This window comes from Pseudonaja textilis, chromosome 3 (genome assembly GCF_049901715.1).
Source record: "Pseudonaja textilis isolate UNSWEBS1 chromosome 3, rPseTex1.2, whole genome shotgun sequence".
Classification (NCBI taxonomy): Eukaryota; Metazoa; Chordata; class Lepidosauria; order Squamata; family Elapidae; genus Pseudonaja; species Pseudonaja textilis.
Window position 1 is genome coordinate 2,219,612 of NC_141992.1, and position 27,433 is coordinate 2,247,044.

The 27,433-nt window shown below is 47.3% G+C and overlaps 1 protein-coding gene and 1 long non-coding RNA gene across 6 annotated transcripts in view; one reads left to right on the top strand and one right to left on the bottom strand.

Moving 5' to 3' along the window:
* LOC148125983 (uncharacterized) overlaps positions 1–27,433 on the top strand; it is a 352,312-nt gene that overhangs the window by 230,899 nt on the left and 93,980 nt on the right. The window lies entirely within an intron of this gene.
* MAPRE1 (microtubule associated protein RP/EB family member 1) lies at positions 1,555–26,514 on the bottom strand. 5 transcript variants are annotated; one of them, XM_087928778.1, is made up of 8 exons: positions 25,843–26,070; positions 23,763–23,964; positions 21,900–22,023; positions 16,145–16,290; positions 9,917–10,124; positions 6,916–7,034; positions 4,993–5,145; positions 1,555–3,473 (listed from the first exon to the last, which is right to left on the bottom strand). In XM_087928778.1, exons 3-8 carry the CDS (start codon positions 22,018–22,020, stop codon positions 3,417–3,419), a joined length of 804 nt encoding a protein of 267 aa, XP_087784904.1. In that variant the 5' UTR covers positions 22,021–22,023; positions 23,763–23,964; positions 25,843–26,070; the 3' UTR covers positions 1,555–3,416. The 5 variants fall into 5 exon arrangements, with proteins under 5 accessions (XP_087784904.1, XP_087784905.1, XP_026578094.1 ...); XM_087928779.1 differs by lacking the exon at positions 25,843–26,070 and adding an exon at positions 24,978–25,031; XM_026722309.2 differs by lacking the exon at positions 23,763–23,964 and having other exon boundaries at positions 26,068–26,514.

The window sequence follows — 27,433 nt, forward strand, 5'->3', positions numbered from 1 at the left end:
GTCTCCTGGTGATTGGCCCAAAGTCACCCAACCAGCTTTCGTGCCTGACTATATTCACTGTCTCCGTGATTGGCCCAAAGTCACCCAAAGCTCGTGCCTGAGGCGGGACTATAATTCACTGTCTCCTGGTGATTGGCCCAAAGTCACCCAACCAGCTTTCGTAGGCGACTCAAAGGCGAGGGCCGACTATAATTCACTGTCTCCTGGTGATTGGCCCAAAGTCACCCAACCAGCTTTCGTGCCTGAGGCGGGACTATAATTCACTGTCTCCTGGTGATTGGCCCAAAGTCACCCAAACCAGCTGTGCCTGAGGCGGGACTATAATTCACTGTCTCCTGGTGATTGGCCCAAAGTCACCCAACCAGCTTTCGTGCCTGAGGCGGGACTATAATTCAGGTGATTGGCCCAAAGTCACCCAACCAATTAGCGGGACTAATTCACTGTCTCCGGTGATTGGCCCAAAGTCACCCAACCAGCTTTCGTGCCTAAGGCGGGACTATAATTCACTGTCTCCCGGTGATTGGCCCAAAGTCACCCAACCAGCTTTCATGCCTAAGGCGGGACTATAATTCACTGTCTCCCGGTGATTGGCCCAAAGTCACCCAACCAGCTTTCGTGCCTAAGTCGGGACTATAATTCACTGTCTCCCAGTGATTGGCCCAAAGTCACCTAGCCAATTTTTGTGCCCAAGGCAGGATTAGAACTCCTCGTCTCCTGGAGATTGGTCCAGTCACCCAACAGGCTTTCATGTTTGAGGCGGCAGGACTAGAACTCACTGTCTCCCACTTTCTAGTCTGCCACCTTTAAGAGTAGACCAGTGTGACTTCGAATTCACCCGAGAGGTGCTGGTTCAGAGATCTGATGCTAACTATACCCAGACAGTGCGAAGCACAGCAAGCCAAGGATGATGTGAACAAAAAAAGAACCGAGAATTTGGACTTCAAAAGGACCTTGAGTACAAATAAAATACTTGTTGTGGCCTGCCAGTTTCGGACAATGAGGAGATTCAGAGGTTGGGGAGGCCGGGGAGATACATGGGCCAGTCCTGGAGTCTGGGGATGGCTCTGGCGAGGGGCTCTGCCTCAGAGGCAGAGATGGGGCCAGGGCCGTCCAACAGTTATCAGCTGCCTTCGGAGTTGGAGATCAGCAGGGAAGAAGAACAGCTGGAGCCTGTACCCAGTGTGTGCATGCACAGAGCTGCCAGACGAAGGGAACAGCTAAGGAACGAGGGTCGACTGGGGAGTAAAGCCACAGGTGGACGGTAAATGGCCCCTCCCAGAGGGAATAAGGAGGAGCAAAAGGAGAGTGGGGTTTGCAGGAGACAATCAGCGTGGCGTTTGGAAGATATCGGCCTGGCAACTCTCCAAGCCTGATCAAGGTCTGTAGTTGTGAAATCTCATGGAAGGGATTGCTGGGACTTTGCTGGAGAGGAATTTGCTTAAACCTAAACCAAAGGGATTTTATCGGGACGAGGAGTTCGGCTTCATGATCTTGGGAAGCTCAGGTTAGAACAATCACCTCTGCAAGGACGACGACACTGCAGAAGACGCCACGTTCTTGAAATAACAGAACTTTATTTAGAAACTGTTTAAAAGTAGAAAAAAACCCTGTCAAAAGGAGTCTGGTTTTGAATGTCGTTCTAGGGATAACAGGCATTTAGAAGGCCACAAGAGAAATAGCACCTCTGATGTTTTAAATAATGGCTTTCTTTTTTGTCTTTCTTTTGTCTTTCTTTCTTTCCCTTCTTTTTCGTTTTTTTCTTTTGTTTTTGGCATTCGTCCACAATGTGGGTCTCCCGCCGAATTGTCATAAGGAAATCATGCACTACACAACAAGTTACCGTTAACTCTGCTTTCTACACACATCGAGACACACAACCACCGGAAGCAAACGGACAAAAGGAACACAGCAAGCCGGAAGCTTAGTCTTTGCTGTGGCTGGGGAGGACTGGGGGGGAGGGGGGTGGATGTCCCAAACCTCCCAAAGCCCCCTCCCCAAGGAGCAGCCATTGGGGAGGGGAGGAGGAGGCGGTTTGCTCTGCGAAAGAGGGGAGGGGGAGAAGGTCAAGCACAGAATACTGCGATAATCAAAATTCACCGGAACACTCTTTATCTCCAACAACCTCGGCTCGCCTATTTAATACGCAATTCTTCCTCTTTTGTTTTACCACCAGCGCCTGCAGCACCTGTGCAGGTAACTTAAGAGGGAGGGGAAGGGAGGGGAGATAGGCCTGCAACGGAAGCGGGGTACCCACCCAGGCAGCTCTCAGCGCAGGCTGCAAAAAACCCGTCGAGCGAGAGTGGAGCGTTGCGGCCTTCTCCTCCGATCCTTTTCGGATCCGGCTATCCCTGTTGAAATTATCCTAGCTTGGCGAGAAGGATGCAGCTGTCACCCCAAAACAGGGTTTGTTTGTTGAAAGTAACTGGGTCGGGGTTACTTCGGAAGCAGTGGGGGTTGGGGCAGAGAAGGGAGAGAAGCGCCCCGTACGGAGCGGAGCAGCAAGGGGTTCGGGTGAGGAGTGAGTATCTTATTTAGGCAACTGGAAAGCGCTTGTAGGCGTCAACTCCCAGAATTCCCCGGCCAGCGCGTGACGCGCTGGCCGAGGAATTCTGGGAATTGACGCCCACGAGTGTTTAAAAAAAAAAAAGTTGCCGAGAATGGCCGCGTTGCTTTGGAGGTTACACCAGGCCACAACCAGAGAAGCCAATTTGGGGCAAACCTGCTTCACACCACTATTAAGTCCACTCGCCTGCCACATCCTCAGCCACGCCGGGCCCATTTCTACACGGCCCTGAACAAACTAAGCAAGGAAACTCCAATCTCTCCCCTTTTTTTATTTCCAAGCGCCTCAAATCCTCCGTTGCTTTACCGGCCCTCTCGGTGCCCCCAATTCGTCCCCTTTCCTCTCCCTGCTGTAAAGACCACCCTTTACAAAGATCCCCTCCTCCTTCTCCTTAGGCAGCCTCTCCTGCAACTCCACCCCCACCCCCACAAACACACCGCACTGCCCCACCGCGCAACGCTGCGTACCCCCGAAACCCCAAGTTTGTGGAGCCTCTTGCTTCCAAACGACACCAGATGGAGGGTTGATCTATTCCGCGACGAAAAGTGACCGTAGAGCGCTCTTTCTCTCTCTCTCTCTCACCAAACCCCCCAAACAAACCACAACAAAACACCCATCGGAAGTGGAAGGAGGGTTGGGAGGGGAAAATAGAAGTAGTAAAAGTGCACTTGGAGAGGTACTCTTTTTTTTTTTCGTTTTTGTTTTGTTTTGTTTTTTTTTACTTTCGAAAAGAAACCAGTTTAAGTCCTCTAAGAATAAAACGAGAGTATTTTACAGATAAGCACATGATTGGGGCAAAGATTTCGGGCTTCGGACTGCTGCTGTTCGGCTGGTAAACGTCGGTGGGGGCCGTTTAATACTCCTCTTGCTCCTCCGGAGGGGCTCCTTCATCGGGTATCACGAAGCCTTCCTAGGAGAGAAGGGGGAATCGGAAAATTAAGAAGGGCGCTGCGCGGAGGGGGGTTTAGATGGGGGGTCGGTGGCGCGTTCTCCAAGGGTGCCCGGCGGGATGGGCACACGGTATGTGAGCGATCAAGCGTGGGACGGCGTGCCTCTAATAGTTCTGGGGCTCCATCACTGGGGGTGGAGGGGTGGGGTTTAAGAAGAGACTGGACAGCCATTGGTCTGGAACGCTCAAGCCTGCTTGAGGTTGGACTAGACGACCTTCAAGGTTCCTTCCCACTCTGCTATCCGTGTTTCCCCGAAAATAAGACCAGGTCTTATATTAATTTTTGCTCCCAAAGGTGGGTTAGGGCTTGTTTTCTGGTTAGGTCTTATTTGGGGTGAAATACGGTAACTAAATGCATCCGTCTGGCTGCCAGTCTTAACTAAGCCTTATTTGGGGGGGTAGGGGTTATATTACAAGCATCTGTGGCCTCTGTGGTGCAGTGGTCAGAGTGCAGGACTGCAGGGCTACTTCTGCTGACTGCCGGCTGCCTGCAATTTGGCAGTTCAAATCCCACCAGGCTCATGGTGGACTCGGCCTTCCCTCCTTCCGAGGTGGGTAAAATGAGGACCCAGATTGTTGGGGACAAGAGGCTGACTCTGTAAACTGCTTAGAGAGGGATGTAAAAGCACTATAAAGTGGTATGTAAGTCTAAGTGCTATTGCTACCTTCCTGCCTTTCACATTTCCTTCCTTCCTCCCTCCCTCCCTCCCTCCCTTCCTTCCTTCCTTCCTTCCTTCCTAAGGTTGACTCAGCCTTCCGTCCTTCCGAGGTGGGTAAAATGAGGACCCAGATTGTTGGGGGCGATAGGCTGATTCTGTAAACTGATTAGAGAGGGCTGGGAAGCACTATAAAGTGGTACATAAGTCTAAGTGCTATCGCTATCCTGAAAAATCATGTTAGGGCTTATTTTCCGGTTGGGTCTTGTTTTCAAGGGAAATAGGATATTCTGTTAAACATCGTAGGAAACGCATGTTGAAATATGCAACAAAATGCCTTCGTTGCATAGAAGCGGGCGGCAAAAGGGCCGAGAACGCACACTTTAAAAAATTAAATACAAATTAATAAATAAAATAAAACGTCACCAACGGTGAACTGGAAATCACTCCAATGAATCCCAAAGGTGCTTTTTTTCCCCAAAAGACAACCGGACTTTCTTTGGGGGCAGAGGGTTGAAAATGTTTCACTTCTTACTCAAGAACCTTCTCTGGTCCTGGTGCTATTATTTTATTATCATCATCATCTTTGGGATGGTGACATTGGTTCTTTTTGGGGGGGGGGGTGTTTTTTCTCTCTTTTGGGAGTGGCCGCATTGGGATTTGGTTTTAATACGTGCCATTTACGGAAAAATGACCACCAAGGTGATTCAATTCAAGTCGTGCAGGTGAACACCCTGGGAAAGTGCAGAGGAGGAAAAGGCTGGCCCCCCAGTTAGGCCCGAGGCCGAAGTGGGGAGGGCCACTGCCAGATCCCATCGACTTACATCTGTAGCATAAAGTATTTCCACGATTCTCTGGAGGACCGGATCACTTTCGCCTTCGTTCTCCTGGCAGATCAGCTCAATGTTCCTCAGCTTCCCGAAGTAGAAATCTCGTTCCTTTTCTAAATCTTCCACGGTCAACTTTAAGGCATTGATCTGGCAAAAAAAGAATGGCTCGCCTCAGAGCAAGTCGCTGAAGAGACGCTACCGCAGAGTGCGCCGGTGGTGCAAGGGGTGGGGAAGGCGGCACGGCAGGCTGACTCTGCTCAGTCAGCAGTTCGATCCTGACCGGGCTCAAGGTCAACTCTTCCTTCCAAGCTCAGAAAAAGGAGGACCCAAATTGCTGAGGGCAGGAGGCTGACTCTGTAAACCACTCAGAAAGGGCTGGAAAGCACTGTAGAGCCATATATAAGACTAAGCTCCTTTCTTTTCCTTCCCTTCCCTTCTCTTCCCTTCCCTCTTTTCCTTTCCTTTCTTTTCCTTCTTTCCTTTCCCTTCCCTTCCCTTTCCTTCTTTCCTTTCCTTTCCTTTTTCCTTTCCTTTCCTTCCCTTCACTTCCTTTCCCTTTCCTTTCCTCTCCTCTCTCCTTTCCTTCCTTTCCCTCTCTCCTCTCCTCTCCTTTCCTTCTTCCTTTCCTTCCTTTCCTTTCCTTTCTTTTCCTTTCCTCCCTCCCTCCCTCCCTCCCTTCCTTCCTTCCTTCCTTCCTTCCTATTATTCCTTTCTCTGAGCCCTGGTGGCACTTTCCTTTCCCCTTTCTTTTCGCTTCCTTTCCTTCCTTCCTTCCTCCCTCCCTCCCTCCCCTCTCTATTTTTCCTTTCTCTTAGCCCTGGCGGCACAGTTGTTAGAAAGCCGCATTGCAGGCAAGGGGAGAGGGAAGGAGAGAGATTTCTGTGAGTATGGCAGGCATCCGACTAAGCGCATTCGGGTAAGTGGCAGGTGGGGCGCCCCACTCACCCAAACAGAGCTTGAACGCTCACCTCTTGCACAAACAGAGCCTTGTCTGCTGCTTGCATGGCCCGATTCCAAACCGTCCACGGCCTGGAGATTGGGGGCCCTTGTTCTAATCAACTCACAAGTGTGTGTCTCACTCCAGTCCAAGAGGGGCTAACAGACACCCCCCTCCTCCAGGGACCCCTTTGGAGACCCCGTGGTTTAAATTCAGTGTGAAGGGGTTCCACATTTCCATGAGGGAAAACCACAGCTGCCCACATCACAATCAACCATTGGAACAGAAGGTGCCCTCGGAAGTTGTGGGAGCTTCGTCCCTGGAGACTTTCCAGAAGAGACTGGACTGCCCTCGGTCAGAAGTGGGGTAGGCCAGTGGTGGCTAACCTTTTGGGGCTCCTGTGCCACATGCGCGCTTGCATGCCAGCACCCAGGAGACAATGCGCGCACCCCTCCTTGCCCCGGGCGCATGTGTGCGCAATCCCCCCCGCCGCCCCCTTACCTGCACTGCGCCTCACAGCTGATTTTCAGCCCATTTGAGGCCTTGTTTGCCCTCCCAGAGGCTCGAGGAAGGCCTCTGCAGGCTTGGCAGGCCAAAAAATAGGCCCGTTTTATCACTTCTGGTATTTCCGGAAATACAGGAAGTGACGAAACTGGCCTATTTTTCGCCTCCCAGAGGCTTTCCTCAAGCCTCTGGGAGGCCGATAAAGGCCTCAAACCAGCCGAAAATCAGGCTGTGAGGCACGCGCATGCGCAGTGAGGCAAGTTTGCCTGCAGCTCGCGTGCCGGCACCAATGGCTCTGCTTGCCACCTGTGGTACACGTGCCATAGGTTCTCCATCACGGGTGTAGGCTCTCCTGCTTGGGCGAGGGGTTGGACTAGGTGACCTCCAAGGTCCCTTCCAACCCTGGTATTCCGTTGAAATTAATCGTGGCTGACAAGACATCTCACACACACACACACACACTCCCGAAAACCCACCTGCTGTATTAATTCGGCCGATTCATCCTCTCCGATTCCCCCGGGGGCCTTTTTGATCATTGGAGGCCCCGGTTTATTCGCCACTGCTGTTCGCTGTGCAACCATGGGCCTCGTTGGGGCTGCAAGAGAGGAAACGCGTTAGCCGCGCTCTGCCGTGGGGGGCGCAAGGCCTCGGCACCACTGCCAACCGAAGTGAACGACACCCGAAGTGTGCAACCCGGTGTGCTACGCAAAGCCCAGAGAAGAGAGGGAAGCACCTCCTTCCACCCGTTTAGTACCGATTGTAGCAGTTTTCTTTAAGGACAGAAGAGACTCGGCTCTCGCTGCCATCGGTTCCGAAGTCCCCACAACACTGTTATCTACAAAAAGAGAAGGTTTCTAACCAGGACGCACAAACACAAGGCACTTCGCAACCGTAACATCTCGGGATCATCCTCCTCTCCTTTTAATGACCCCATGATCCCTTGCTTCGGGGTGGAGTCTGGGCAACCGAAGGGAGCTGAGCATTTCCTGGCCAGATGCCCTGCCTGTTGCCAATGCGGAGTTTTGTTCAGCAGATGTATTCTCATGGTGCCCAGAGAGAGAAATATCTGCCTCTACCCAGGATCGAACTCACAGCCTCCTGATTGTGAGGCGAGAGCTCCACCTCTAAGCCTTGCACCAGTGAAGGAAATCACTCATCATCATCTTTTAATAACCCCATAATCCCTTGAGGGGTGGAGTCTGGGCAACCTAAGGGAGCTGAGTGTTTACTGGCTGGATGCCCTTCCTGTCACCAATCTGAAAGTTTTTTCGGCAGATATCTTCTTCTACCCAGGATCAAACTTACTAACTAGGACGCCCAAACACAAAGCACTTTGCAATCATAAGATCTCGGGATCGTCATCCTCTCCTTTTAATGACCCCATGATCCCTTGCTTTGGGGTGGAGTCTGGGCAACTGAAGGGAGCTGAGTATTTCCTGGCCAGATGCCCTCCCTGTTGCCAATGCGGAGTTTCGTTCAGCAGATATATTCTCATGGTGCCCAGAGAGAGAAATATCTGCCTCTACCCAGGATCGAACTCACAGCCTCCTGACTGTGAGGCGAGAGCTGCCACTCAATTACAAGATCTCGGATGAAACACTGAAAATGCCAGGCCTCCCCATCCCGTCTGCATGGCTGAGGAAGAGCAGAATGAACGGGCGACTTCAAAACAATTCCCCTCCCTCCTAATTTGGGGGAAACAGATGTTGAGGGCTTGCAAAACTTAGCATCGGGCAACGGCCTCCACCGGCGCCCTCCATTTTACGAAGGCTGCACTGGCTGGATTGTGAAAGAACTGCACAGCTGGACGGTTGCTCTAGGGTCAATCTCGATGTTGAGGAACGAACAAGACCGCTCCCGCTGACAAGGCAAGCCACTCGTTTATGAACGAAGAGCAAACCCCGCTTCCTTCTGGCACTGATGACGTTACCTAGCTGGGTCATGAAACGTCTGCAAGAAAACCACCACGCTCAGAGAGCACCAAGGAGCCCACCGTTCAATCCCGATCTAAAAATACTCTCTTCTACGGGCGTCTCAGTTCTAGAATTCCTCTGATAACGGAGGTTGTACACTTGCGTGTGGGAAAATGAAATTAACTGCTGTATCTCCCCAAGACGCTGCTTCAAGGTCACTCGGCTGGGAGAAGAAACTGCCGACCAAGCTACACTTGGAAGTGACTTCTGAGCGCACCTTGCTTGAATCTGACTGGGCATGGAAGGGCCGGTGACGGGGGGCAGGTAAGGGAGGGGAAAAGTTGGATTTAGGGATTGGGGCGCGCAATGCTCCGTGTTCTGGCTTTGCGTTAGCGCGATACACTTGGCTTCTGATAAAGCTACACCTTTCTCAACCAACAGGAGGCCAAGGATCATTTCTAAGTAGAGGTTTAAAACATGGCAAGCCTGACAGGTGTAGCCTTTAAATCAAATCACTGTCAGGATTCCGGCAGTGACGCCGATTTAAATCACGGGTCTCTGAGCCAAACTTCCAAAACTTCGAAAGGATTTATTGGGAGTTAACATGTGCATGGGTGTAGCTGACTCTGAGACACATCATTCCTTGTCACCCTTGACTCTGGTTTTCCACCCACCCCCTGGGTGTATCGTAATTCCTATTCTCCAATGGGACACCTCCATAGCCCAGAGTCATCGATCATGCTCTCCAGTTAGATATGTATAATTAAGATTATATTTATAAATATATAAAGATATATTTCTTTCTTTTTTTTGATATCATATCTATAAAATGTTTTTTAGGATAGATTTGGTATGATTACATGATTTGTTATAAAATAAACTAAGTAAATTATAGTTATCTCGCAAAGTATGTATGGATAAAATTGTAGTCAAATGATGGTTTAATAGTGATACTAGGGTATTTAATTTTTGATTGATAATATGAGTTATTATGTAATTTAACTGTAATTGAGACTATGAAATGGATGCACAAAAAATCGGTAAACCAACCGACACAGTTTGTATATTTATGAAAGAAAGCTGGATGTTTTTATGTTTTGTTTGTTTTTAAAAACCAATAAAATTGTCTTTTAAAAAAAAAAAGATATTTGCGCGCAGAAACTTCAGTCTCCTACTTCCTATCTTTGAAAACATTTATGGAATGCACTTTCAGTTTGCAAGCTGCTGCGCTGCTCCCCCCTCCCTTTCTCTTGGCAGCCCTAAAAAGACCAGAGGAATATTTTATGAATTGACAATCACCACCACACCTTGGCCAGGATAACCTTGTACATTTTGCCACGTTAATGAGCGTTAACTTCCAACCTGGCGAGCAACGCCACCCAACCCAGGCCAAGGCACAAAGGAGGAGGCCTGAGATGCTGTCTGGGGATCTTCCCTTCCTGGCCCCCCCCGGATGTTGGGACTGCTTCTCCCGTCATCCCCAAACAGACAACCTGGCCCAGGTCGGAGCACTAGAACTTCCAAGCGCCCATGGCGCCCGACGCAAAGCCTCTCTCTCTCTTACCTGTGCCCCCGGAGCCCAGGTTCTTCTTAGGTTTGTTCAGTATCGGGACCACCAGAGCCGGGGCGGGACACGTCTCCTGGCCTTGCCGAGCTGCCACGGGGTCGTAGTCCTTTCCGTCGTAATTGGCATCGAAGAATTTCTTGAACCACTGAACAAATTCGAAATTGTCTTGGAATTTCCCCTTCACTAATTTGTCCACAGGTATTATCTGAGGAGAGAAGTTAAGGACGTTTAGCCCGGACGAGAAATGGTAGTCCAGATTTCTAGCAGAGAGGTTTCTAAAAGCAGGACAGGGAGTGCTCGATTTACGACTGGCCCTTTAGTGACCATTTGAAACTCCAACAGACGTAACAGGGAAAGCACTTGTCACTCAAAATTCAAAGTTCTTATAGTCTTCCCCCTCATTCGCGTGACTGCACTTTGGGCCACGTCTACATTTGTTTGCTGCGTTCTGCAGTCGTGTGTCTCTGTTTTACCACGGTTCTGCCAAAAAACCCTGGCACTTAAATCAGGTTTACGGCAAAACTACCCTATAACGAGAACCACTGGCTTGTTTCCCAATGGCTGGGAAAAACTGTCATAAAATCGATGAGAGAGAGAGAGAGAGAGAGAGAGAGAGAGAGAGAATTCTTCAGCCCCGCATGGCTGGCTGAGGAATTCTGGGAGTTGAAGTCCACAAGTCTTACAGTTGCCAAGTTTGGGGATAACTGTTCTATGCCGTGCATGACAGGATCCTAGAGAACATTCTAGAATTCTGTTTGAATTCCTTGCCAATATTTTAAGAGGTCTATCCTCTCTCTCTCTTGTTGAGGTAACCGACTCTTAAATCCTCTCTTCCGACAGCTTAGCTCTTAATTCTCTGATCATCTTCGCCGTCCTTCTCTGAACCTTAAATTATTATTGGGAATTAAAGAGGAGTTAACTAAATGATGGATAAGGTAAAAGGGGGGTAGACTCAAATGGGTAATAGTGGGGGAAATCTTTTGAATTGTTTGAATTGGGATGGAATTTTTGAAATGATGTAACAACCTGCAATGAAATGACAGATAAAGGTATAAAGTTTAATGAATATGAAGACATAAGAATTAAAGTTAAGAGAAATAGGTCAAGAAATGAATAGTATATAAAATAAGTTTGAGAAAAGTATTTGAGCAAATTTATAGAAAACATGTAATGATAGGATATGAAATCAAATGTGAAAGATGAATGTGTAACTAAGGTCATGTTTGTATGAAAATGTGAAAACCTGGAATCATGCTGTTCACTAAAAAAGATGTTTTTGAAATGTGAAACAATCAAAAACTTTTTACAAAAAAAAAAAGGAAAGAAATTTGGGGCTGGAAGGGACCTAGGAGGTCCTCTATCCCAACCTCCTCTTCCCTGCCCTTAGCCAGAGAGACAAGAGAGGTCGGGTCTCCCCAAAGCAGAACAGAGTGGATTTATATCTTCGCGTGACTTGGAAATTATATATTCCTCCAGAAAAAAGGACATTTTCACAATAGGCCACTGAAAGACCAAATTGCGTTTCTTCCCTCAGGACCCAATTTGTTTACATAGGAAAAGGTAGGATGATGATCTATTCTCCAGAGCTCCTGAAGGCCGGACAAGAAGCAAAGGATGGAAACTAGCCCAGGAGAGAAGCAACCTGGAATTCAGGAGGAATTTCCCGACGGTGAGAAGAATTCACCAGTGGAACAGAAGTTGCTTCCAAAACTTGTAAATGCTCCCAACACCGCATCCAATTTAGGACACCACACTATAAAAAAAGATGTGGAGACTCTAGAAAAAGTGCAGAGAAGAGCAACCAGGATGATGAGGGGACTGGAGGCTAAAACATAGGAAGAACGGTTGCAGGAACTGGGCCTGGCTAGTCTGCTAAAGAGAAGGACCAGGGGAGACAGGAGAGCATCTTCCAATACTTGAGGGGCTGCCCCAGAGAGGAGGAGAAAAGGGGTCAAGCTATTCTCCAAGACACCCGAAGGCCAGACAAGGAACAATGGATGGAAACTGATCAAGGAGAGATTCAACCTGGAAAGAAGGAGAAACTTTCTGACAGAGAGTACAATCAACCCATGGGAATAAAAGTTGCCTTTGGAAGTTGTGGGAGCTTCATCACTGGAGGCTTTCAAGAAGAGACTGGACTCCGACATGTCAGAAATGGTGTAGGGTCTCCTGCTTGGGCGGGGCGTTGGGGTTGGACTAGAGGACCTCCGAGGTCCCTTCCATCTGTATTCTGATCGATTGGCCTTGGTAGAGGCCGGATCAAGTGGCGGAAACTCAGTGGGACAGTATTTCTCAACTTCAGCCATTTTACAGCCTCTTCCAACACTTTCATTCTCTAGTTTTCTTTACACGATCGGCTCCTTGATTTCCTAAAGGTGTCAAAACACCGGATACAATTAGGACCCTGAACAGAACGACGGAAGGGACCTCAGAGGACTTCTAGTCCAACCCCGGGCTTAAGCAGGAAACCCTGAACCATTTCAGGCAAATGGCTGTCCAATTTCGTCCCCGTCATCTGTATTTGTGAGAAGGACCAAAACAAAAAAAAAGGGGGAGGAAAGATAGGCATTGCGTAAATTCCAAGGTTTGCCCAAACTTCCTGTTACTTTATTCAATCTTCAATTGCTACAAACTTCCCTATGAGCAAGAAAGCTAATCTTTGTTATTTACTCACACCAAGGTCTTGCAATCCACTGATTGCCAGCTGCTGTTTGGAAACACACACCTTTTTTTTTTGGTAACATCTAGCCTATAAAAACTTCCTCCGAGAACGTGAAAGCATGCAACTTCTTTTCTTGGGCGCAAATAAAGATTCTTGCCTGTTAAGAGGCTTGGGGTGCTATTCCTACAAAGTGAAAAAAGCTAGAAGTGGTTTGCATTTTTTTAAAAAACAGAAATTTATGTGACTTGGAGGTGGGGCGGAATAATAAAGACTTTGCATTAACGTGTGTCAAAAGCCCTGGTCTTTCAGAGCAAACTGGCTGGGCCCAACTGAACCAAGGGGGTTAACTCACATCATCCCTGTTTTCCCAAACTAACTTGGATAGTTGCAAGGCTGCTACTTGCTTGGTAACATCTCCCTGGTGGCTATGAAATGAGGTGTTACCACTTAAAGGAAATGTCTCTCAACCGTGGCAGCTTTTAAGATGGGTGAGAGGTTCTCAGACATCCAGGCCACGATCGTCCCAAAGGTGCTTTTTACAAGAGGCAACTGGACTTTCTTGTTTCTTCTTCTGAAGACGTTTCGCTTCTCATCCAAGAAGCTTCCTCAGGTCTGAGTGGATGATTGGGAAGGGAAAGATTTATGCTCCTTGTGGAGACCTGGTCATCTGATCCTTTTAGAGGGCAGTTGAGGCCACTTGGAGGTTTATCGGTGTCCTCAGGGTCACCTGAGTGGTCAAATGGTTCCTGAGTCTGCAATTTTTTCCCCTGGGAATCCATTCCTCCTCCCACACCATTCCAGGGGTGTTCATCCCAAATTGTGTAGCTAAAAGTCTGCAGAGATTCTCCGTCATCCAGGTCACGGCTGTCCCAAAGGTGCTATTTTTTAATAGGCAACTGGACATTTTTTCTTTTGAAGACCAGCCTTCTGGGAATTGAAGTCCCACCCACCCCCCACCCCACAATCTTAAAGCTGCCAAAGTTCAGAAAAGCTGACTTTAAGGCCTATGCAAAAGTTGGATCTTCCAATAAATAGGACCCATATGATCCAGTTCCGGCCCACACAATTACGTTGGGATGAAATTCAGACGGCAGACAACTGCAGATCTGAATAGTTCCCTTTGCTTTTCTTTAGCAACAGGGAACAACGAGAGCAGCCTGCTTCTCCGATGGCTGAGCACACCACCTTTCAGGTCAACCATCCACCTGATTTGGGTCCCAACCTGTGGCACACCACAATGATCTCCTCCGAGGAGAGAGGGAAGAAAGACACACAAAAGAAGGGGGGAAAAATTGCCTGATACAGAATTGAGCCCCTGGTCCTTTTACCCCAATACGGTCAAGAAACATAAGGAAGAGTGGTATTCTGCAGTTTTTTTGCAGCTCTGATAACCTGTTTAGAAATGAAAGCTTTTGGCTAAAATGGATCCTAATTTAAATCCAAACTGTTGGAAATGTAAGCAAATACAGGGTACCTTCTTTCACGTATGGTGGCTTTGTCCAAAAGTTAAGAAATATTGGACCAAAATACGAAAAGGGTTAAAAGAAATTACGAAAGTCCAAATAGAATTTAAAGCAGAATTATTCCTTCTGGGAATTATTAAAGGGAATTATACAAAAGAGATAAAATATTCAATCCTGCATATAATAACAGCAGCGAGATTAGTGATCACATAATATTGGAAAGGAGATTCTATGCCGACAGTGTTTAATCATCCAAAAGATTTTGACTGCACGGAAATGGACAAACTTTCATTAGAATTAAAAGAAAAGGATGACTCAGTTTATTATAAAGTGTGGGAAAATTGGTACCATTGGATAAACGATCAAAATAAGCAATTAAATAAATAAGGAATGTATAATTTAGAAAGATAGGGATAAACAAACAAATAAGAGTATAAAATATGCACTGGAATAATTGAAATGTAAGCACTGTCAAAATGGATTGTAACATACATAACACTCTCATTTTAAATATTTTGTATTTTGTATTTTAATACATTTTTTAATAAAGGTAATTTTTAAAAAAGAAAACTTCTATACATAGCCCTCGACTTACAACAGTTCATTTAGTGACCGATCAATATTACAACATCACTGAAAAAAGTGACTAGGACTATTTCTCACACCTAGAACCATCGCTGCATGCTTGAGTTGCATGAATTTTGATACTATGATCAAAATTCAGAGGCTTGGCCACTGGCATGTACTTATGACGGTCGCGGTGTCCCAGGTCACGCGATTCCCCTTTTGCGACCTTCTGGTAGGCAAAAGGGGGAGCCAGATTCGCTTAACAACCATGTGACTAACTTAAGAACTGTCAGGGATTCACTTAACAGCTGTGGCAAGGATGGTCATGAAACAGGACAACCTTCATTTCACTGCTGTTTTGCTTACCAACACAAATTCCCTGGCTGAAGCGTTGGACTACCTGAACTTGGCAATCAATATCACCGATGAATCCTGATCCCCAAGACAGGTGATTTCTCAACCTTGGCAATTCTAAGGTCCTGGCTAGGGAATGCTGGGAGTTGAAGTTCTGCCCATCTGCCAGGAGCCAAGTTTGAGAAACACAGAAATCCCCAATCCAATTTGCATTTGAAAGACAGCAAGTGAGTCAAAACCATTCATGGGGAAATTAGCATGTGAAAACCCACATTCCTTCTGCCTTTTCCAGTAATTCAAGGGCAGCAATCTAAGCATTCTTTTACTCCCACAATCTAAGAAGGGTTAGTTGTTTTTCGATTGACCTGTATTTCACATTCAGAGAGGGACTCCCTGGGCGGCGTACATGAGAATATAAAAAGAGTACATGAAATTTTAAATTTTAAAAGGAGGCAAGCATAGCTGAGTGCTGCTAAATTTAAAATTATATGCTATAAAGCTTCTGAAAATTCAAATAAATGTCTTTCCACAGAAAAAGAGACTAGCCAACAGGAGCATCTGGAGCTCTAACTCAATCACAAAATATCTGGGAATAGAGAAGTCTTTCAAGAGGTTTATTATTAGTCATATCTTGACAAAGATTAAAACCTCCCTCCCCCAAAAACAACACAAACAAGGAACTTCTCTGGTTTTGAGCCACATGTCAATACGGGCAGAAATGGCACAAACTCCAACTTGACAAGAAAAATACCTTCCTACTTGATAAAATAAAAATCCCACCTTATTATATTCAGCAGTACGTTAACAGGTGATTGGCACACCAGCTACACACATGTTAAAAAATGAAGTACCAAGCACTGCTTTTCCTGGAAAAGGTACGTCATAAAGCTGAAAAATGATTCCAGTTTTGTTGAAAGAAATATATCTGGATTAAATTGAACAAGACTGGGGGAAGAAAAAAGAACCACACCAGTATTACTGAACGTTAATTTGAAAACTGAGAGGGGGGGAATGCTGGCCTCTGGCAAATATTCTAAGTAAATAAATATTCAAAATAAATCAATGTGGAGGTCTTAGGCCGCAGCCAAAAAAGAAAGAGCCAAGGAAACTTATGCCAGTCCTCCAAGCTGCAACATCCCCTAAAGGTGACACCTGAGGAAAAAGTTCTGAAGTTCTTACTTTGTCAACACCCATCCGCTTAAAACCTGCTTGTAGGACCTTGAAATTCTGAATGTATTCGTGTTCCAACTTTGCTTGGAATTTCACTTTCTTGAGCGTGACGGAACCCGGGAAGAGCATGTCCATAAACTGACAATAAGCAGCACCTGGCCAAGAAAGAGAGAGAGAGAAACATCTTGGTGAAACTTAGATCTTAGCCAAGGTATTTAGGGTAAAAGATCAGAATCTCTGCATTCCTTTGTGGCTGCCAATCCTGTTTTCTGTGGGAGGCAGCGTGGCAGGAGAAATTTGGGGGAGGAACTTAACTCAAACAATTGGGTGGGAAAGAATGTCAAGGACGAGAGAAACCATTCTTGGAGTCTTTTAGGCGTCTTCCTCTTCGCACAGCAGGGAAGGAACTGGCTGAAGGTGACTGGAAGGGGGGGCATCTTTTCCCATCTACCCAACCCACCTGAGAGGGGGGACAAAGGATGTGATGGATCCCCTCTCTTAAGGGAGGCCCATGGGGGGGGGGGGGAGGGAACCCATGGTGGTGGCTTCCTCCCAGTTATTGGAAGGACCATCTTTTCCCAGCTATATCCACCCAAACCACTTGGTTGGGAAGACAAAAAATGTTACGGCCCCTCCCTTAAGAGAGGCCCATCTGGTGGACCAAAAATGAATGAATGAATGAATGCTTTATTGGCCAAGTGTGATTGGACAGACGTGGAATTTGTCTTTGGAGCAAATGCTCTCTGTGTACATAAAAGCAAACATACATTTGTCAAGAGTCCAGAATCATCAGGTACAACACTTAATAATAGTCAGAGGGTACAATAAGAATAGAAGAATAGAAGAGAAGAGAATTCTTTATTGGCCAAGTGTGATTGGACACACATGGAATTTGTCTTGGGTGCAAATGCTCTCTGTGTACATAAAAGAAAAGATACATTCGTCAAGAATCATCAGGTACAACACTTAGTAATAGTCATAGGGTACAATAAGCAATCAAATCATACTAGGAAATAATATAAATCGTAAGGATACAAGCGACAAAGTTACAGTCATAGAGTCACAAGTGGGAGGAGATGGGCGATAAGAAGTGATGAGAAGTTTATTGGTAATAGTAGTGCAGATTTTGTAAATAGTTGGGACAGCGTTGAGGGAATAATTTGTTCAGCAGAGTGATGGCGTTCGGGGAAAAACTCCCCTTGTGTCTCGTTGTTCTGGTGTGCAGGGCTCTATAGTGTCGTTTTGAGGGTAGGAGTTGAAACAGTTTATATATCCGGGATGTGAGGAGTCTGTAAATATTTTCCCAGCCCTCTTTTGGACGCCTGCAGTATACAGGTCCTCCATGGAAGGCAGGTTGGTAGTAATGGTTTCCTTCTCCCTGTTATTTGAAGGGCCACCTTTTCCCAGGTCTATCTACCAGGCCCACCTGAGTAGAGAGGCAGGGGATGTTACAAGTCCCCTCTCTTAAGGGGGTCCCTCAAGAGGACCATCTCCATGGTGGCTCCCTCTGTGTGGAGCATCACCCCCGTGGAGATAAGATTGCGTTCCCCTTGACACTATTTCCAGCGGCTCTGAAGACATGGTTTTCCCAAGGGGTCTGGGGACCCCAGGTGATATGGAGCTCATCAGGTGGTTGGTCCGATTTTCATCACCGATGGCGGAGGAGGGGGGGAAGTTGACTGGTTTATTGGGGGTTTTATTTCTTGTAAGTCGCCTGGATTCACCATGAGTGAGCTGGGTGGGCTGTATAAACTTTCTTGATGGTAAATTTGCCGAATGAGCCACCCACAAAGAACTTCTGAAAGTCATAGTTGAGGCTGCTCTCCAGAAAGGCCAGCCGCCAAACTGGATGACTCTCTTCCTTGAATGCCGTTGCGTCTGTTGTCGGAACAGCTGGGTGACAAGACAACCGATACAACTCTTTCCAAAACTGCTGTCAAGCTTGAAACACGTTTTTGCTGTTGCAACTGGTATCGCTTCTCGGCTTGCCAAGGCACCAGGGGGAAGGGAAGGGTGAGATGGAACGTAGTAGGCTCCAGACATCAAGAAGCCGAGCCGTGAAAGCCAAGGACACTTCAGCAGGTGTTGGCCAAAGCCAAAGGGTTTTTCTCATAGCAATAAAAGAGACTCCATTGGACAATGTGACCTGCTCTAATGGGGAGAAGGGAGAGTCCTATATTTTAATTATGTGGGTTTGCGCGGGAATTAGCTAGAGCAGGTTCTGTCCTCTTCGGTGCCAAAACGATGTACCCAGTAAGTTTTTGCCTTCAGAGAAAAAAACAACTCCTGGGATGGAAGAGGAGATTTGAAACAGTCAAGATGATTAATTAAAAGGAAGCTGATTACAAGGGCACATCGGGGATCTGGTCACTCAGGTTTAACTGCCGAAAGGATCCAGAATGGGCTCTGAGACAGATTAAGACAGAATAACAAGAGTTGGGATGGACTTTGGAGGTCATCTAGTCCAACCCCCCCACCCACCCAAGCAGGAGACCCTACACCATTTCTGACAGATGGCAGCCCAGTCTCTTCTTGAAAGCCTCCAGGGATGAAGCTCCCACAACTTCCAAAGGCAACTTCTATTCCATGGGCTGATGGTTCTCCCTGTCAGGAAATTCCTCTTTATTTCCAGGTTGAATCTCTCCTGGATCAGTTTCCATCCATTATTCCTTGTCTGGCCTTCAAAGGTGCTTTGGAGAATAGCTTGACCCCTCTCCTCCTCTCTGGGGCAGCCTCTCAACTATTGGAAGGCTGCTCTCCTGTCTCCCCTGGTCCTTCTCTTCCCTAGACTAGCCAGGCCCAGTTCCTGCAACCGTTCTTCATATATTTTAGTCTTCAGTCCCCTCATCATCCTGGTTGCTCTTCTCTGCACTCTTTCTAGAGTCTCAAAATCTTTTTTTTTTTTTTTTTGCAAATCAGGCTGTTATGAGAGGGTGTTGGAAGAGTTTTTAGCTTAAACGCTTTCAAAATGCTTGAAATAGCAAGCGTGGAACTCGAAACACCCGTTTCACAATGAGGGAGGAAGCTTCAATGAAAAGTGAAGTTCCAAGAAGGTTACACACCCATTTGCACTCTGATTCAGGTGACCCCCAAGGGCACAGATAAGCCCTCAGAGAGAGGACTAAAGACCAGGTGACTGCAGGGAATTATAGATCTTTCCATCCGCCACCGTTCAGGCAGAACTGAAGAAGCTCCTTGGATGAGGAGCGAAACGTCTTCAAGGAAAAAACTAGAAAGTCCAGCTGCCTTATGGGAAAAAAAAAACACCTTTGGGGGACAACCATGACTTGGGTGGCCGAGATTTTCCATAGACACCTTCACTGTAAAATAAAGTGCTCAAAAGAGTTCAAGGCAACCCAGTTTGTGCACCCCAATGAATTACAGGAGGTCCTTGACCTGCAGCCATTCATTTAGTGACGGTTTGCAGTTGGGAAGTGCAGAAGCTTCTTATGGTGAATATAACATTGAAAATAGATTTTCCTTCTTCTTCTAGGACTGCAGAGTGTCTGACTTACAACCAGGGATGGGAGAAGGACCAGAGGAGGACCCCCAAATCCCACCCCTGGCTGGCCCCGCCCACCTCACCTCTCCCAAAGTCCCCATGTGGCCCGTTTTGGATGCAGGTAAGGGCAGGGGGCGCACAGAGTCTCGAGGGTGAAAAATGGGCCTCCTGGAGCCTGGGAAGGCCGGAATGGGTCCATTTCCGGCTTCCAGAGAGCCTCTCCGGAGCCCGGGGAGCAACCCCCGCCATGGTGCAGGGGGCCGACTAAGCCACGCCCACCATGGCCACGCCCACCCAGCAACCGGGCAGAGAACCCTTTGCTAAAATTTTTGAAGCCCAACCCCGCTTACAACCGTCCATTTAGTGACCGTCTGAAGTTCACTGTGACTTCTGACCGTTTTTCACATCTATGACCGTTGTAGCATCGTCACGTGATCAAAGTTCAGAGGACTGACAACCGACTCGTATTGATGACGGTCACAGCGATCCCCTTTTTGTGACCTTCTGACGAGCGAAGGTCAACGGGGGGGAAGCCGGATTCGCTCAACAACCGTGTCATTAAATTAAGAACCGCAGCGATTCACTTAGCAACCGTGCGGCTAACTTTTAACCACTGCAGAGATTCAACTTAACGAGGGTGGCAAGAAAGGTCGTAACGTGAGGCAAAAACTCGTTATTTAACAACGGTTCTGCTTGGCAAAGGAAATGTGGGGGCACCACTGTGGTCGTAAGTCGAGGACTACCTGTGATCTTATTTGCACTGTATTTTAAAACAACAGATTTTTTTTAAAAAAAAAACCTGCAAGGTTGCTGTCACTACTGCAGACTCATTTCCTGTGAGGCTTCATCGCCAAGGAAAAAGTCTCCATCGGTATGACAAGCGCAGGCGGCCTTCCGCGGGGACCAGTGCGCTAATCTGCCAAACAACAGCTCCCGCAGCCTTTTCTCCTTGCAGAGTCCGATATTCGGCTTTAGAAAGACTTTCCAAATATTCAGATAAAAGGACAGAAAGGAGAAGTGCAACGAAGAGCAACGAAGAGGTTTAGCCTCCAGTACGAGACTTGAAGGTTAAAACATACGAAGAACGGTTGTGAGAAATGCGTGTGTCTAGTTTAAGGAAAAGGAGGGTTAGGGGTGACATGATGGCCGTCTTGCAATATCTGAGGGGCTGCCCCAAAGAGGAGACAGGGGTCAAGCTATTCTCCAAAGCACCAAAGTGTCAGGACAAGAAGCAACGGGTGGAAACTGATCGAGGAGAGAAGCAACTTAGAACTAAGGAGGAATTTCCTGACAGTGAGAACAATTAACCAGCGGAACAACTTGCCTCCAGAAGTTGTGGATGCTCCAACAATGGAAGTTTTTAAGAAGAGATTGGATAACCATTGGTGTCTGGAATGGGTTAGGGTTCCCTGCCTGAGCAGGAGGTTGGGCTAGAAGACCTCCAAGATCCAACTCTTTTATTCTGTTAACAGTATTGCAAACTCTGTCAACTATCTGGTGTTCGATCCTGAAATGACTCAGCCTTCCCTCCTTCCCAGGTGGGTAAAATGAAGACCCAGATTGTTGGGGGCAAGAGGCTGACTCTGTAAACTGCTTAGAGAGGGCCAGAAAGCACTCAAGTGGCATATAAGTGCAATTAATTAATTCCTTCCTCCCTTCCCCTCACCCCTCTTCACTGAGCCTTGGTGGTGCTAGGATTAGAATGCAGTATTGCAGACTCTGCCCACTGCCAGCAGTTTGATCCTGACTGGCTCAAGCTTGACTCAGCCTTCCGTCGTACGGAGGTCAGCAAAATGAGGAACCAGATGGTTGGGGGCAAGAGGCTGACTCTGTAAACCGCTTAGAGGGGGCTGGAAAGCACAGTGAAGCGGCATATAAGTTTCTAAGGGCTATTGCTATTCAGCCCTCCATTATTTTGCCCACATAAGACATTTCAAGGTACATCTAACACAACACAACTGCACAGAAACTTAAAGACACACGTAAGATACTACACCACCACCCCACGGAAAGTGGTGCAGGTAGAATCTCCTTCTATACCCTAGGAGGGTAAAGTGAGCATACCAAGTAGAAGGTTCACGAAGATTGGGCCAATGCTACAAAGGCAATACACCTTCTATGTCACCTTTGTTGAGCTGGGTGGGTGTAAGTTTGTTCAAATACATTTACACTTCAGACACAAGGTAAGCAACTACCCACCAAAGAGCGATCGTGACCGTTTCCAACTGCTTAAAAGGAGGAACAGTAAGGAGCAAAGCTTACCTGAACAAAGTTGCTCTATCTTGGTTAAAGTTAACTGTAACGACTCGTTGATCCAGGCGAGCATGTCATGTCGGCTTAAGTTATCACTCGTCACAGAGGTGGAGTACACATTCACGGCCATTTTCTAAAGGAAAATCGATTGAGAGGGGAGACAGCTTTACCCCAGAGTCCAGAGTCATACCTGTTCCTAGACATCATCTGAATCAACATCATTTTAGGGCACTCTCTTATAAGCTCAGTTTGCCGGAGAGAATGTAGCTCAGTGCTTCTCAATCAGGGCAATTTTAAGATGGGTGGAATTCAATTCTCCAATTCCCAGAGTTCCCCCTGCCAGCATATGCACAGCCAAAAGGTTTACTCCACTCTGTGTGCATGTGTGTGTGTGTGTGCACGCCTGCATATATATGTGTGTGCATATATTATACATATATATGTATATGCATAATATAGATGCATATATGTGTAAATATGTTACACGTATAATATGTATATATTATATATATTATAATTAGATGACCCAGGTTGTTGGGGGCAATATGCTGGCTTTGTAAACCACTTAGAGAGGCTTGTAAAGCACTGTGAAGCGGAATATAAGTCTAAGCGCTATTGGTAAGTAGGGAGGGAGGGAGGGAGGGAGAGAGGGAGGGACGGCCATGGTGGCATAGTAGTTAGAATTCAGGATTGCAGGCTAACTCTACCCACAGCCTGGAGTTTGATCCTGACCAGCTCGAGGTCGACTCAGCCTTCCGTCCTTCCGAGGTGGGTAAAATGAGGACCCAGATTATTTGGGGGGCAAGAGGCTGACTCTGTAAACCGCTTAGAGGGGGCTGTACAAGCAACGTGAAGCGTATATAAGTCTAAGTGCTATTGCTATCTTCCTTCCTGTTAGAATGCAGCATTGCAGGCCCACTGCCAGGAGTTCGATCCTCACTGGCTCCAGGTTGACTCATCCTTCCATCCTTCCGAGGTGGGTAAAATGACGACTCAAAATTGTTGGGGGCAAGAGGCCAACTCTGTAGACCACTTAGAGAGGGCTGGGAAGCACTGGGAAGCTGTATATACCAGTAAGTCTAAGTGCTATTATAATACACACACGCATTGTAGGCATAATGGCCTACCAGAAATGAGGAGGAAAATATTCATTAACAGCTGATTCATCTAACTTTTCTGTTAGGAGGGATATGGTGTCTCCTGCTATGCATAGACGGGAGGCGAATTCACACACACACACACACTCACACACACCTAAAAGGAACTGACGAATAGATCTAACACCCTTAGACCCAAAGGACTAGGAAATTAGTTAAGGGGGAGGGAAAAAGAAAGTTAATGGGGTCAGAGATAGTTGAAGGTAATTATAGGATGAAAGTTTGGGTTTTAAGTAGCAATGATTCCTCAGAAGGTATGAGGATCAAAAGGAAGCAAGCAATGATGGCTAATAATGGACATTAAGGAAAATATTTGAAGCTCAGGGTTGAAATGAGGGGGTCCTTGGTGGTCTCTGACCTTGGTGGTTTTCTTCCAGACGTTTCATAACCAAACTATACTATCAGTAGTAGGCAGTGAGGTTTGCTCTCGTTTTTATAAATGCAAGAAAACCATCGATCTCAGGGAGCACCAAGGACCCCCACAGTCCTCCTCCTCCAACCTATAAACCCCACTCCCTTCTAGCACTGATGATGTTACCTAGTTCGGTTATGAAACATCTGCAAGAAAACAACCAAGCTCAGAGAGCACCAAGGACCCCTCACAAACAGAGATTATTGGAAACAGAAGCCAGAAAAGGGGAATTACTTCAGCAACCACCACTGCAGGGAGCAGAAGATGAAGATATCATCATCAGAATGGAAGGGGCCAGACTACCTATGGAACTCTAGGGCACCTTGGAGGTCTTCTAGTCCAACCCCCCCACACACACACACTTCTCAAGCATGGGAATTCTGGATGTTGAAGTCCAGACCTTTTCAAATTGCTGAATTTAAAAAACACTGCAGAGGAGGATGGAGAGGATTTGAAGGACTCCCGTGATGCCTGTTATGAAGTCTAAGGAAACAGGTTGATATTCCTAGAGTCACCCAAAACAATGAGATGGCAGTACATAAATTAAATTTTATTATAAACAGTAACAGATAAATAAAAGTCCTTGTGCAAGATTATAGGAGAGGAGGCACCCAACTGGGCTTATAACTACGGTCCTCCTCCTCCTTTCCAGCCAGCGGTGAGGAAAAAAAAATGAAAACCAAACTCAGCAATTTCCAAGGACAGCCAGCTTTCTTGCTTCCGAGATGAAAGACCATTTCTGCCCTTAAGACCAAGGTGGGACCCACAGCTTGGGGGTCACGCATTTAACAATTGGGAATACTCTAGAGGAAATATGGCCTCTCCCAGCAGTATAACAAGGTTGGAAAGTGACCATTACGAGAGATGGGTGGTGTAAAAATGCCCCCAAAATTGAATGAATTGAATATAATATAAAATATAAATAAATCCTAAATACAAGCTGAGTTTGGGAGAGGCAGGCATTCTTTTACTGGGCTGTGGGAAGGGAGAACTCTGCACATGCCCAGAGCAAGTCATGAAAAGGCAGAGTGGAAATTTAAGAATAAAACAGTCTGGGGGGGCAGCCCTTCTTCCCCACCAGCAGAAAGGACTCTGCACATGCCCTGAGCAAGTCGAGAAAAGGCTAAGTGGAAATTTAAGAATAAAATAAAAAGAAACACTATGAAGGGGGGGAAAAGCAGCTGCCCCACCCACCCAGGAGGGAGGCTCTGCACATGCCCAGAGTAAGTCAGTTGGTGGAGAAATCTAAGACTAAAAGAAAGAAAATAAAACAGAAGAAGAAAAAACAGCCCCAACCCTCCCAAAGCAGCAGAGAGGACTCTGCACATGCTCAGAGCAACTCCCTGAAAGGCAGGGTGGAAATTTAAGAATAAAATAAAACAGAAAAAGCCCCCCCCCTCCCCACTTCCAAAGCAGAGAGGAGACTCTGCACATGCCCAGAGCAAGTCAGTTAAAGGCATGGAGAGACTAAAACAAGTCAGAAGGGGGGGAGGGGGGGGAAGAAGCCCCAGCCCTCACCTGCCCTCCCTCCCAAGCAGCAAAGATTCTCTGCACATGCCCAGAGCAACTCCCTGAAAGGCAGGGTGGGAATTTAAGAATAAAATAAAACAGAAAAAGCCCCCCCACCCCTTCCAAAGCAGAGAGGAGACTCTGCACATGCCCAGAGCAAGTCAGTTAAAGGCATGGAGGGAATCTAAGACTAAAAGGAATTAAAACTAGTGGGGGGCAAGGGGAAGCAGCCCCAACCCTCACCTGCCCTCCCTCCCAAGCAGCAAAGATTCTCTGCACATGCCCAGAGCAACTCCCTGGAAGGCAAGGTGGGAATTGAAGAACACTATGAAGGGGTGGGGGAAAGCAGCACCTTCTTCTTCCTCCCCCAAGTAGAGACGACTCTGCACGTGAAAGTCATTGAAAGGAAGGGTGGAAATACATTTCATAAAATAAATTATTATTATTTTTTTAAAAAAGCAGTGCCCCCCCCACCTCCCTTCCCTTTCTGCAGGCAGGGCAGCCTGGAGAAGGACCCCCACCCCACCTGGGTGACACCCCTTGGGAGTAGCTTGGGGCAGGGAAGCCCCCTCCCAGGGCAAGACCCTGACCCCACCCCCACCCCCAAAAAAGGAAGGCTGGGATAGCAGGGCCTGCGGGGGGGGGGTCGGGGAGGCAGACCACTCCCCATAAGCGGAGCCTTAGGGGGCAATGGGTGGAGGGGGGAGAAGCCTCCACGCAGCCTCCCTCAACCCATAAGGGGGGGTTAGCCACTTTATTGGGAGGGGGAGGCAGGCCCCTTCCCCGCATTGGGAGGCTGAAATGCGGCGGGGGCGACGTGAGGCAGGCCCTCCCCATCCTTTCCGTGTCCCCCACCCCACCCAGGCCCACTAACCGGGTTAGTTACGGGAAGCCAGGCCGGGTAGGCCCACGACCCCCCCTCACCCGCCCCCACAGACCCTCTCTTTTCCCACCCCCTCCACGAGGCGAGTGAAGAGGGGGCGCAACGGGCATGAAACACCGCAGCCCTCGGCCAAGGCGGGGGAAGGGGAAAGGCCGAGCGGGGAGCCCCCGCCTCGGTTTGGGGCCTCTCGCCTCGCCCGCCCGCGCCTCCCGTTACCTCAGCGGCTCCGCCGTTCCGCCCGGCCCCGCCCGCCTCGCCCGGGATCTGACGTCACGCGCAGGCCGGCAGGCTCCCTGACGTCACCCGCTGGAGGTGGGGGGGAAACGGAAGAGGAAGAAGCGTCGGAGGGCGACGGAGGACGCGCCCCTTTAAGAGGGCGGGGCTCGGCGCCGTTGCTAAGAGCCCGCCTTGCGGCTGAGGCGACGGAGGCCGCGACTCCTTCAATTGGAGGCGTTGGCTTCCCGCTTCTTTAAGCAGGCTTCGTTCGGCGTTTACTCGACCTTAGCCGCTTTCATATATGCAGGCTTCCGCTCTATTTATTGGTTAAAATAATAAAATGTATGAAAAGGTTTTATTGAGTATTATTATTATTGTAAATTATTATTAAGGTTAACGCTGACCGCCGTCAGCCCAACCTCTCCCACATTGCGGCCCTTTTGGCCGGAAGAGGCCGGGCAGCGCTTGATCAGCTCCCGTCCTCATTGGCGGCGCACGTAGGAGTGGGCAAGGCCTGGCCTTAACAGCCAATCGGGGCTTGGGGGGGCTTCCGCTGCTGGGGCAGTGAGTTCTGTGCTGGAGGGGCTTGCCTTCCCAAGGCGCTCTTTCCCTCCCACTCATTTTCTTGGAGCCTGAGGGGGCAGGCCATTGATTTGCAAAAGGCAACTTTTAACTCTTTCCAACAGGGTTATTAAGATAAATTTATTGTCATTGTACTCAGAACCTGAGAACAACGAAATATGGTCATTAAATCCAAATCCCTTGGGTTATTCACCCTTAGTTATCCACATGCCGCATATTAAGCTCTCTGGCCATGGGGTGCAAATAAACCCAGTCATTTTAAACCAAACCTACTTTGCATCCTTTTTTTCACAGCTTTGAATTTTGCTTCATCTTCATCAGGAGAAATTGCCTTATTTTGAATTTTGTTTTTAAAGAATTTGTTTTATTTTGATGACAAACATAGACAAACACAAACACAAAACATCGGATAAAAACAGTCTTTCCATTATACAGTGTTTGGGTTGATACACATCTCTTGTGCACAATATTAACAGTCTATCCCTTCTAAACTTAAATTAAAATTCATATTATATAAATCAGCTATCCACATCATATTATATTGTTATCAAACCATTATTAGACTTTGATTGTAAATTCATATCCTTTTTGAGCAAATCTCAATTTTTACAATGTCTAGTTCATAATATCATTTCACAAGAATCAAATATATCATTACAATGTATCATCTTTACTATTATATCTATATTATAGTATATTTTATTTGTCTATTTTCTTATCTAGCCATTGATAAAATAAATCCCATATTTTATAATATTTTATAATATTCTTTTTCTTCTTGCTC

What these genes read in the sequence shown, in the direction of transcription:
- MAPRE1 (XM_026722309.2), bottom strand. Translation starts at nt 22,020, where the DNA reads ATGGCCGTGAATGTGTACTCCACCTCTGTGACGAGTGATAACTTAAGC. An exon ending in GATAGAGCAACTTTGTTCAG is followed by an intron (nt 16,291 to 21,899) that starts GTAAGCTTTGCT and finishes TTTCTTGGCCAG; the next exon opens with GTGCTGCTTATTGTCAGTTT. An exon ending in CCTGGGCTCCGGGGGCACAG is followed by an intron (nt 7,035 to 9,916) that starts GTAAGAGAGAGA and finishes CCTCTCTTGCAG; the next exon opens with CCCCAACGAGGCCCATGGTT.